General features: G+C 42.8%; 1 protein-coding gene across 2 annotated transcripts; it reads left to right on the forward strand.

Moving 5' to 3' along the window:
* The first annotated feature begins 1,732 nt into the window (after nt 1–1,732).
* On the forward strand, nt 1,733–4,723 carry LOC123605437 (olfactory receptor-like protein OLF4). 2 transcript variants are annotated; one of them, XM_045492307.1, is made up of 2 exons: nt 1,733–2,644; nt 4,236–4,723. In XM_045492307.1, the coding sequence occupies exons 1-2, from the start codon at nt 1,733–1,735 to the stop codon at nt 4,317–4,319; spliced, it is 996 nt and encodes a 331-aa protein (XP_045348263.1). In that variant the 3' UTR covers nt 4,320–4,723. The 2 variants fall into 2 exon arrangements, with proteins under 2 accessions (XP_045348263.1, XP_045348264.1); XM_045492308.1 differs by lacking the exon at nt 4,236–4,723 and having other exon boundaries at nt 1,733–3,074.
* The last annotated feature ends 7,464 nt before the right edge of the window (nt 4,724–12,187 follow it).

The following is a 12,187-nucleotide window of genomic DNA, read 5'->3' on the forward strand; positions in this document are numbered from 1 at the left end:
TCATGATTTCAACACTGGCAGGACATTTCATGGTGTGGCTGTGCCATTTACACTTTTGACAGTGTCACATATTTTTTCTCATTAAATTACTATTATATCAATGTTACAAAATATTTTTAAATGGATAAACTATGTTTCTTAACCAAAGGGTTTTTTGTCCTCCAGGGGATAATGAGCAATGTTCAGAGACATTTTGGGCTGTCACACTGGGGAGGGGTGCACGGAGGCCAGGGATGCTCTAAACGTCCTACAATGCACGGGACACACCCCACTACAGAGAAGGATCTGGTCCGGAATGTCCACACTGCAGAGACTGAGAAATCATGAGTTAAAGAATATGTGTATTTTTTAAGACACTATCTTTTTAATTTTTTAAAAGTCTAATGGTTGCCATATTGTTACTATTATCTTTTTTTATGAATATAATTTATTGTCAAATTGGCTTACATACAACACCCAGTGCTCATCCCAACAAGTATTATTTTTTAAGTAATCTCTACACCCAACATGGGACTTGAACTTACAACCCCAAGCTCAAGGCTTGTGAGTTCCACTAAGTGATCCAGCCAGGTGCCCTAAGAATATCTGTATTTTTTTAATGTTTATTTGAGAGAGACAGAACGTTAGTAGGGGAGGGTCAGAAAGAGAGGGAACACAGAATCTGAAGCAGGCTGCAGGCTCTGAGCTGTCAGCTCAGAGCCCAACACGGAACTCAAACCCACGGACCGTGAGATCATGACCTGAGCTGAAGTCAGACCCTTAACCGACTGAGCCATCCAGGTGCCCCATGTATTTTAATATTTGTAAATGTCTGCACAGTCTCCCAGGGTTTTATAACACTTCACAATTCTGACAGCAAAATTAGAAAGTGCCCCTTTGCTACCTGTTAAAAATTCCAACCTCCTTCAATGCGACCGCCCCTGAAGTGTTTTCTCAGGATGTTGGGTGTGATACTGAGAAGAGATGTTCCATGGACAGGACACCACAGTAACCAGATGAATAAAGTGCAAAAGGTACATAGTGTGGGCGAGGAGCTCCCTGTGTCTTGAACCTTAACCAGCTGTGAGGCCACATGTCTTCAGGAAATTCACAACAATTACCTCTTGTCCATTCCCCTCAACACACTGGCTTCCTTCTGAGCCTTGATTTTCTGGAAAAAAAAAAAATAATGCCTCCTCAGGGCCTTTGCACTGGCTGACCCTTTTCCACTTTCCAGGATGTTTTTTTTCTTCCTTCAAGTCTCTGCTTAAATGTCACCTTCTTAGCCAATCTTGACCGAACACACAACATAACACTCCATCCACTCTCTCTTTTTACCTGCCTTCATTTTCTTCATAGCCTCTGTTCCTATCTCAGAACTATCTCATTTCTATATGTGTGTATATCCAGTCACCATCATTGAATTGAAGGTACCATTCCTCTTCAACACCCCCTACCTTATGACTTGAAAATGCTGACAGCATGGTTGACACTCCATATATTCCTCAAATGCATGAAATAATTTCTTATTAACTCTATGATACCTGGCCATTGGGGGAACAACTGATGTTAGGATGAAAATTACTAATCAGAGAGGAAACGGTGACCCCCTCAAGGGGCCCAGATCCATTCACAAAATACTGAAATTATTTTATTGACTGGAAATACATGGTAGCATTTGAACAAGGTGGGCCAGGCCCATGTGAAGTTTTGTCATGTTATTTTCCCCTTTACTGGTAGTCACCTCCACCACATGGACCCAGGAAATGATACAGGAACTTCACAATTTCTTCTCATGGGATTTTCAGAAGAACCAGAACTGCAGCCCCTCATATTTGGGCTTTTCCTCTCCATGTACCTGATCACTGTGTTTGGGAACCTGCTCATCATCCTGGCCGTCAGCTCTGACTCCCGCCTCCACACGCCCATGTACTTCTTCCTGGCCAACCTGTCCTTTGTAGACATCTGCTTCACCTCCACCACCATCCCAAAAATGCTGGTGAACATCCAGACTCAGAACAAAATCATAACCTATGAGGACTGCATCACACAGATTTATTTTTTCATACTCTTTGCTGTGATGGACGTCTTCCTCCTGAGTGTGATGGCCTATGACAGGTTTGTGGCCATCTGCCACCCCCTCCACTACACAATCATCATGAACCCCCAGCTTTGTGGGCTGTTGGTTCTGGTGTCCTGGATCATGTGTGTCCTGAATTCCCTGTTACAGAGTTTAATGATGTTGCGGCTGTCGTTCTGTACACAGGTAGAAATTCCCCACTTTTTCTGTGAACTCAATGAGATGCTCCAGCTTGCCTGTTCTGACACCTTTCTTAATAACGTGGTGATGTATCTTGCAGCTGTCCTGCTGGGTGGTGGTCCTTTTGCTGGGATCCTTTACTCTTATTCCAAGATAGTGTCCTCTATACGTGGGATTGCATCAGCTAAGGGCAAGTTCAAAACGTTTTCCACCTGTGCGTCTCACCTGTCGGTCGTGTGTTTATTTTACTGTACAATGCTTGGCGTGTACCTTAGCTCTGCTGCTACCCAGAGCTCCCACTCAAGTGCCACAGCCTCGGTGATGTACACGGTGGTCACACCCATGCTGAACCCCTTCATCTACAGCCTGAGGAACAGAGACATAAAGAGTGCTCTGAAAAGAATTGTTGGGGTTCAAGTGATGTAATGGCCAACTGTCTTGGGGTTGGAGACGTGTGCATGATTGCAGGGCAGAGCCTCAGAACCAAGAACTGCTCTTCCTTGAATAGACTTTGGCAGGAGAATCTGCTCCTTCTGTTTTTCTCCTGGAATTTCCACTTGTTTGCTTTCAACTTCTCTATACATTTAAGGAACTCACTTTATCAAGCTTCTTCTCTGTCTGACATACAGTTTCCCCTTTGTCCATTTTCATACATCCCCAGTGTTTTCCCCAGCCTTAGAACACAAATGCCTGGAAATTTCTGTATCTAATGGGACAAGTTGGATTTCTTAAAAATAATTTCTTTTCAAATGACTTATCCCACGAGAAGTAAATCTCCCCTAGTTTTCCAAGAACATAATCACGAGTTATATTCTTCATATGGAAAAAAGCTACACTTGGCCCCTAAGCCCTCTCCATAATTTTATTGTAGATGAACATACAAACCAAAGTTTTCACCTTGTGTCTGTCAATCTTTTTACATCACAACCTAAGCATTCCTACTGATGATGTGGACTCTAACAGTGTTCCCTTTAAGCCTCTGGCTATTGACACCACAATGCTCTGGCTAGGAAATTCCTGGCACTCACCCGTGCCCATGTGCTTGTGGACATTCCCAGAGCTTATGCTGTGACTCACTGGCCCTCCGGTTCTTATTGTGATCAGAAGACACACCTCGGCACCACCATCAGAGAACTCTAAAAAAGCAATGCCTGTTACTCACAGATCCCGGAGGGCACATGGGATGACCAAAGGCCATTTGGAGAGGTCTGAGAAAGGGAGACAGAGATTGACAGACACTGGGAGCACCGCTGAGGGATCTGATTTATTGAGGACCATGGCCAGAGTGGCTAGGGGGTTGCGGGTTCACACCTTATTGAACAGTTTTATAGGGGTAGATTTCAGCAGCTGAAGGGGAAAAGCAAGGTCACTCCAGGGCAGTTATATTAGTTACCCAGGGCTTTGTCAACAGGAACTTCCTGGCTGGGGCGGTAGGAGTGCTAATTTGGTAATTGTGTCATACACCTGACAATATGTTTCTTCAACATGGTTGTTTTCAAATGGATGTCCCAGAAATCCAAAGCTTAATTTCAGGCATTTACATTATAATCAAAAGCTTAATGTCAGGCACTTACTCTAAAAAACATGCTACTGTATTTCCTAATCGGTCTCCTGTTTTTTCTCTGTTATTCAGCACGGTGTCCACGAAGCCTACCATAGCCCAAGACAAAACTTGTTCAGCATAATGTATCTCCCAGTGTAGTCTGTATGGAAAGACAAACTTAAATAAGTTGATCAACTGGATATATTCTTAGTGTCGGGACGACCATAAATATGAGGAGGCAAAATTTCAAAACACTCTCTGTTACTACACAAATATCTTTCTTTCTTTCTTTCTTTCTTTCTTTCTTTCTTTCCTTCTTTCTCTTTCTTTCTTTCCTTCTTTTTCTTTCTTTCTTTTCTTTCTTTCTTTCTTTCTTTCTTTCTTTCTTTCTTTCTTTCTAACAGTTGATCCTGTGCATCTACTTATTGAAGCATAGAACATTTGTGTCCACAGCTGAAGGGATTTAGTTTTTGGGGCGAAGGATTGCTCAGTGTTTTCTATGCTTTATCATGGAATTTTCTTCCTATTTCTACTTGAGAACTTCCAGTGCTACCTGTTAATATGACACTTCCTGATATTATACATAAAATAACTCACTTTTCTTAATTTTTGTCACAAATGCTAAGGGTTGGCAAAGGAACAGTATCAGCCCCATCCATTTCGTGCCTCTGTCTTGCTCTGAAATCTCTCCCACCTGCATGACCAGAGGATGCTTCATATGAGAGCTGGATGTTCTGCTGGCATGTGGTTCAGGGTCCCCAGGTCTTCTGCACAAACGTGCATGTCCTACAAACTCTCCCCATTACCTTGAGGGGAGCCTACATATAGTCACTTGTTCATCAAGTCACGGGAAATAGACTTGAACCACAGAAGGATGACAACCACTCTCCTCAATTATTGGACCATATGCCACAAATAAAAAGCAGCACATGTCTGATCACCTCAAGTCTGTTTGCTGGGGTGATTGTGTCAGCCAGGTGTTGCTGTATAACAAACAGGCTGTTCTTATCAAATGGGATATCATAATGATGTGGGGTTGCCGAGCACAATGGTGAAGAAAGAATTCTTGAGACATTTTATGATCCAAAAAGGTGTGTTTATTAGAGCTTGGAGATAGGACCCATGGGCAGAAAGAGCTACACTGGGATCATAAAGAATGACTGATCATGTACTTTTAAGTTTATGGAGGAGGGGAGTAGAGATAGCACGTTTCTAAGGAATTCCTTTATGCTGAAAGTGAGGTTTATGGGGCCATGGAGGTTTGGTTCTTGTCAAGATAAGGTTGCTTTTCTTGTCTAATAAAACATTAACATTAACGCAGCCTCGAGTTCCTGGACGTGACTCAGGGATTTGTCAGTGGGCTGCAAGTTGTAAGGACACTGATGTTTAGCTACATTTCTCTTGCTTTTGTTCTCATCGATGGTAGCTTTAGCATCAAATGGCATCATATCGGGAAACATTTCTTTCTTTGTCTTTTTAACATTTATTTATTTTTGAGAGACAGAGAGACAGAGCGCAAGTGGGGGAGGGGCAGAGACACAGAATCTGAAGCAGGCTCCAGGCTCTGAGCTGTCAGCACAGAGCCTGATGCAGGGCTCGAACCCTCAAGCCGTGAGATGATGACCTGAGCCAAAGTCAGACGTTTAAGGGACTGAGCCACCCACGAGCTCTGGGAAGCATTTCTAATCTCTGCTGGGCTCCTCCTCCTTACGAATCTCTCTGTTGTGTTTCTAAGGCTCATCCATGATGCTGTGTGTGGTTGTAGTGCTCTACTGTCTCAGCCAATTTGTGGTCTTATTACTACATTTCCATGTGCACGTTATTCTTCTATTTCTAAATAAAATGAATTATCATGTGAATTCTTTGCATTGAATCCCAGTATGCCTACACCCGTATGTAACATTGGTTTTCCTTCCCTGTTAGAAGAGCTATCTCCCAAACCTGTAAAGGAGAATCATCTATCTGTGCTCTCTATCCAACCCTTAGCCTGCACCATAGATATGTTCCCAGTTAATTAATCAGAGTATAATTACACACAATACACCACATATTTAAAGGGTACAGTTTGATGAATTAAACGAGCTACACGAAAATTCATAGCACATAGTGCAAGTTTCCATTTGTGTATAATTTAAGCTTTAACTGCTTTGTTAGGTAATTCTTAAGATTATAAACTCCCTAAGCCTCTCTTTCCTTATTTCTGAAGGCAGAGTGGATGCTCAACATAACTTCCAGTGAAATGTAAGGAAAGAATGAAATGCATGGATATACATTTTTTACTCCAAGGAAACCATTCAAGTGTAGTGGTTGTGTCTTATGTGTGTGTGTGTTTGCACATATTTTTCTTTCTTATAATGTGTACACACACAGATGATTTATGATTTCATCTTTGTGTTGAAAGGAGACTTGAGAAAAAGTTGGAGAGGATAGCACTGGAGAGGAAGAACGAATGGTTGAATCAACCTAAAATAAAAAGAAGCAGAGATAAAGACACAAAACGTTAAATTACAATGAGTGAACTTAATTTTTGTTTTTAAATTTATGTATTTAAATTAAGTTAGTTCACATACAGTTTACTATTGGTTTTAGACGTAGAGCCCAGTGATTCATCGCTTGCCATGACACCCAGTGTTCTTCCCAAGTGCCCTCCTTAATGCCCTTCACCCATTTAGCCCATTCCCCCCCCACACACACACCTCCTCTGCAGCACCCCTTAATTTGTTCTCTTTATTTAAGAGTCTCCTATGGTTTGCCTCTCTCCGTTTTTATCTTATTTTTCCTTCCATTCCCCTGTGTTCATCTGTTTTGTTTCTTAAATTCTACATATGAGCAAAACCATGGCATTTGTCTTTCTCTGACTGACTTATTTCGCTGAGTATAATACCATCAAGTTCCATCCATGGTGTTGCAAAAAGATCTCATTCTTTTTGATGGCTGACTAATATTTCATTGTAGGGATATATTACATCTTCTTTATCCGTTAAAGAGCACCTGCACCCCAATGTTTATAGCAGCACTATCAACAATAGCCAAACTATGGAAAGAGCCCAAATATCCATTGACTGATGAATAGATAAAAAAGATGTCGGTGACCCTAATTTTGATCACGAGTTCCCTTCCTATTCTGTTGCCTCAAGGACATTATAGTCAGACCACATCACATTTATGCACACAGGAATTCACTCTACCACCTACTGGGCAGAATATCTCCAAACTGTTTTAATTTTTTTTCTACATATTGTGGGGTCTTTAAAATATAATTTGTTGTCAAATTGGCTAACATACAGTGTGTAAAGTGTGCTCTTGGTTTTGGGGGTAGATCGCCATGGTTCATCGCTTATCTCCTATTGTGGGTTGTTAAAATGTAAATTGCCCTTAACCAAGGGAAGCTAATGAGTGAATCAAGAGGCTTAAATTTGGTTGTCTCAAATAATTGTATTGTTGACTGTGTCAGTATGAGATTCCTACCGCTGCCGTAAAATATCTCCACACTAGCTGCTTAAAACATACACACCGTTGGGGGCGCCTGGGTGGCGCCGTCGGTTACGCGTCCGACTTCAGCCAGGTCACGATCTCGCGGTCCGTGAGTTCGAGCCCCGCGTTGGGCTCTGGGCTGATGGCTCAGAGCCTGGAGCCTGTTTCCAATTCTGTGTCTCCCTCTCTCTCTGCCCCTCCCCCGTTCATGCTCTGTCTCTCTCTGTCCCCAAAAAAATAAATAAACGTTGAAGAAAAAAAAAAACATACACACCCTTACAGTTCTGGAGTCAGAGCTCGGAAGGAGTCTCATCGGGCTAATAGCAAGAAGTCTGCAGGGTTGACTTCCTACTGGAGGCTCAGGGGAGAATCTGTTTCCTTTCCATTTCCAGCCTCTGTCGCCGGTCACCTGCATTCTTTGATCATGGCCCTCCCTCCACCTTCAGAGCCGACAGGGTAGCAGTTTCAAAGTCTCTCTGACACCAACTCTTTTGACTCCCTCCTCAACGTTTGGAGGACTGTCGTGACTACCTTAGTGCCACCTGGACAATCACAGCTAATCGTTGTATCTGAATGGCAGCTGATTGGCAGCCCTGTTCAATCTCCTACCTTGATTCCCTGAGCTCTAGAAAATACCATGTTCGTAAGCACTGATTAGGATGTGGACCTGCTTGGGAGGCTCCTCCTCTGTCTTCTAAAAAGTCTTTTTCAAAAGTGTACTGTTTTCCGGTGATTTGACTAGTTTATACATTATGCTCTGTCACCATGAGAGCAGCTACTGTCTGTCCCCGGGCTGCACCGTTAAAATAAATTGACTGCATTCCTTATGCTGGGCCTTTTATTCCCATGACTTATTCGTCCCATAACTGGAAGCCCGCACCTCCCACTGTTGTAACCTTGTGTGTCAACTGTACTAAAACTATTATAAAATAATAGATACACGAAAAAACCAAATCCCGGATGTATTATTTTGTGTCACACTAGTGTCTGCCTATAAAAGAAACAAACACAGAATTGACACAGCCTCTGGAAGGAGGGATGCACAATTCCCTCCAAATTACATGCAACGATGATTTTTTGTATAGGAGATCTCTAAAACTACCTACATCTGTCTCTAACACAGGATCACACCCTTGCTAACCAAACACAGACTGGAACTTGCACATAAATAACAAGTGAGAGCTTGTCAAAAATGCAGAAGCTCTGGGCCACCCGGGGACTATCACTCAGATGCTGCATTTGCAGCAGGATCCGTGTGGATTCATAAACATTTGTAGACCATGTGAGGTTGGAGAAGGGCTGGTCTAGAATAGGTTTTCTCACCTGCTACGCCAGACCTTTGGGACAGCTTAAGTCTAGTTTTGGAGGCTGCTTTCTTGTGGACGAGGTGTTTAGCAGCATCCCTTCAGACGTCACCAGACATCCCCAGGGGAAAATTCATTTCTGGTTGAGAACCACTGCCCCCAAGCTTGAGAACCAGAAGCATCCCGACAGAATCCCACTCAAGGCCCACATCCTCGAGCACTGACTTCGGGCAGATCACTAGATGCCGCCAAGCACATTCCCGCCTGGAGAATGGAGTTTAGAAATGGAGTTTCTCAGGGACGACACGTTTACAGAACATTGAATTAAACATTCCCTGTAAATGCTCGATACAGGTGATAGCATGTGCAAAGACCTAAGTATACCTCTTATCATTACCAAGGCCTTTATAAGTGGGACTAAGTGACAGCTTTTAGCTTGAGATAAAGTAAGAAATTCCTAATTGCAATGGCAAACGTATCTTGAACCCAATGTGCGTAGTGCCCAAGGTTTATTATCAGAAGAACCGAGTTCTCCACCTCATTTAAGAGAAGAATAAACACGTCTGGAGATAGCTGGGTCCCCCCCACAAGTCAATGCTTTGAAGATAAAGAGACCTAGTCCAGGCAGGATCCCTCAGTCTCAGACCTGGAGCAAACCGTAACTGGGAGCTGAGATAAGGTGCTGGGAGATTTACTCACCAGGAGGGAGGCAAGTTCAAGGAAAAGGAGTAAAAAAAAACAAAAACAAAAACAAAAAAACAAAAAACAAAAAAAAAAAAAAAACAAAAAAAACAAGCCCATCCAACTGGATTCCCTACTTTTTTTTTAATGTTTTAGTTTTGAGAGACAGACACTGAGAGTGGGGAAGGAGCAGAGAGGGAGACACAGAATCTGAAGCAGGCTCCAGACTCCAAGCTGCCAGCACAGAGCCCAACGTGGGGCTCGAACTCACAAACCACAAGACCATGACCTGAGCTGAAGTCTGATGCCCAACCGACTGAGCCACCCAGGTGTCCCTGAGGATTTACTACTTCTAAACTGGTCTCTTGGGAACATGATTCATTAGAGAAATTTCCTTTGTGTGCAAAAGTGTTCCGCTTGGGAACTGTGCTGGAGTAAGAAGAGGGAATATATACTTAATGAGCAGACACAGGGAGCTGTAAATATCTCCTGGTCTCCTGTCTGTCAGCCCGTGCAACCTTGCACAGGAAGGGGCATGCTTTTCTGTTTGTTCTGAATCCTAGTTCTGGCTGAGGACTGATGTTTCACTGCCTCCTGCAGTCTCAGGTGAGGGCAGAGCTTTAGTCCCTATCATCTGCTATCCGGGGAAGAATTCAGGCTTCCACAAGGAGACCTTCCCATCAGACACCCCAGCTAGATGAGTCCAACAGCCCAGTGGACCGTGGGTGAGAGGGTCAGAGAGAATGGAAGCCAAGATCATTAACTGTCACCACTTGAGAGCCAATCCAACTTAGCCTAGAGCAAGTGGTCACGGTGTTTGTTTGCTTAATTAAGTAATTCATGTATTTATTCAGTGGCTGTGTCAGTTTCAGAGGGAGTGCCATTCACACTTTTGAAGAGCTTTCTTATTCTATATCATTCAATCGCTATTATGGCCATGCTAGAAAAACTATGTTGAGATTGTTAAATTCAATGTGTGTTTCTAATCGAATATAATTTTGTCCCCCAGGGGACATTGATCAATGTCTGGAGACACTTTGTCTGTCACGCTGGAGAGGGGTGCACAGAGGTCAGGGATGCTCTGAACATCTTACAGGGCACAGGACGCTCCCCACCACAGGGCAGGCTCTGGGCAGGATGGGTGCAGAGACTGGGAAACTCCTGATGAAAGAATATCAGTATCTGTAATACAGCTGCTTTCAGGTTCTGTGTTCAACCTTGTAACATTTACTCTTAGCCAACAAATTCAGCATAACCCTTTGGCTCCTATTTGAAAGTTTCAACCACAAACAATGTAACAGCCCTGTAAGTTATTTTCCAGGCTGCTGGGTGAAGGAGACAGTTCTTGTTATTTTCCTAAACCATCCCTCAGTTTCAGCCAAGGTCATATGTTTGATGACCATTCTGATTGGTTTTATTATTATTATTCTATGCCCATAGGTTTCTCTCTCTGTCTCTCTCTCTTTTATTTTTAAAACACCATCAGCATTTCAAATGATTTCCTGAGATCATTCTCAATTGATTTTTGCAACATATTTTGATCATAAAATTTTTAATTTTATTTAAATAAATCTATCTTCTTACTTCTGAGATTGTGGCTTTATTTAGTGGGTTTGCTCACCTGTGAATGTTATATGTAGTTTCCTTGATGTTCTGCTATATTGTATGGTTACACTTACACTGGGGTCATAATCCCTCTGAATTTTTGTGAAGTGTCTGAGGAGGGGACCAGTTGCATATTCTTCCAGATAGATATCCATTGCTGCCAGCACTGGTTTAGATATTCATTTATTCTAGCTGTTACATAGCAATTCAACCTTTTCCAACTAAACCGAAATAAAACCTTGCCAGATGGTCAATGTCCTTATACATTGAGACCTAATTTCTGACTCATGTAACAAATAAAAACTGAGCATTCTAGGAACATTATATATATTTTTTCATGTGTAGGCCATTGACAATTTAATTATGAATCCATGTTGATATCCTTAATAATTTCTTTTCTATAGCCAATTTCAGTTAGTTTTTATGTTTCACATACTTTTGCTGTGGACAGTTGTTTTCAAACTACTCATTTTAACGTGGTTGCATCATCCCTTTATTTTTTTCATTCTATAATTTTTCATATCCTTGGGTTTTTCATATTAACCATATAGTGACATACATTTGTGACAAAAACTAAAGTGAACAAAGACGGTGAAATCCCTTCACTAGCGTATGTTTCTGTGTAGCACCAAGGACAGAGAACAATAATATAAATATATGGATGGCATCATGCGGTCAAGCATAATCATATGAAACAAGTTATTTGGTACAAAACTGGACTATCGTGATGTCGGGAGCATTTACAGAGCATGGTCTGGGGAAGCCTCTGTCCACTGGCTGACATACAGAATGAGGATTCGAGGTGCCCCTTGGGTTTGTGAAAAAGAGACCAATACCCAGAGTCCAAGAGTATCAATGAGACGACATCACATAGGGAAGGGAGACGAGTGCCTGGGTGGCTCAGTGGGTTAAGAGACCTCTTCTTGGCTTCGGCTCAGCTCAGATCTCACCGTTTGTGAGATCCAGCCCCTTGTTGGGCTCTGTGCTGACAGCATGGGGCCTGCTTGGGACTCTCTCTGTCCCTCCCCTGCTTTGTGCTCTATCTCTCTCACCCTCCCTCCCCTGCTTGTGCTGTCTCTCTCTCTGAAAGAAATAAACATTAAAAAGAGAAAGGGATGACAGGGCTGCCCTCACCTGCTGTCAGCCCCCATGAAAACGAATTGCCCAAGTAATGATGCGAGAGGCACGTGAAAGCGAAGTCTTCCGTGGTTGACCTTGTAACTGCGCCCCTTGCAGCCAATCGCGTGCGCTTCCTTTTGTGAAGTGTTGGCTTATTCCCTTGCTCATTTTTTCCCTTGGGCCCGCCATATGTAAGGTGTCTGACATGAGGAAGATATCGGC

The sequence above is a fragment of the Leopardus geoffroyi genome, chromosome A2 (assembly GCF_018350155.1).
Source record: "Leopardus geoffroyi isolate Oge1 chromosome A2, O.geoffroyi_Oge1_pat1.0, whole genome shotgun sequence".
NCBI lineage: Eukaryota > Metazoa > Chordata > Mammalia > Carnivora > Felidae > Leopardus > Leopardus geoffroyi.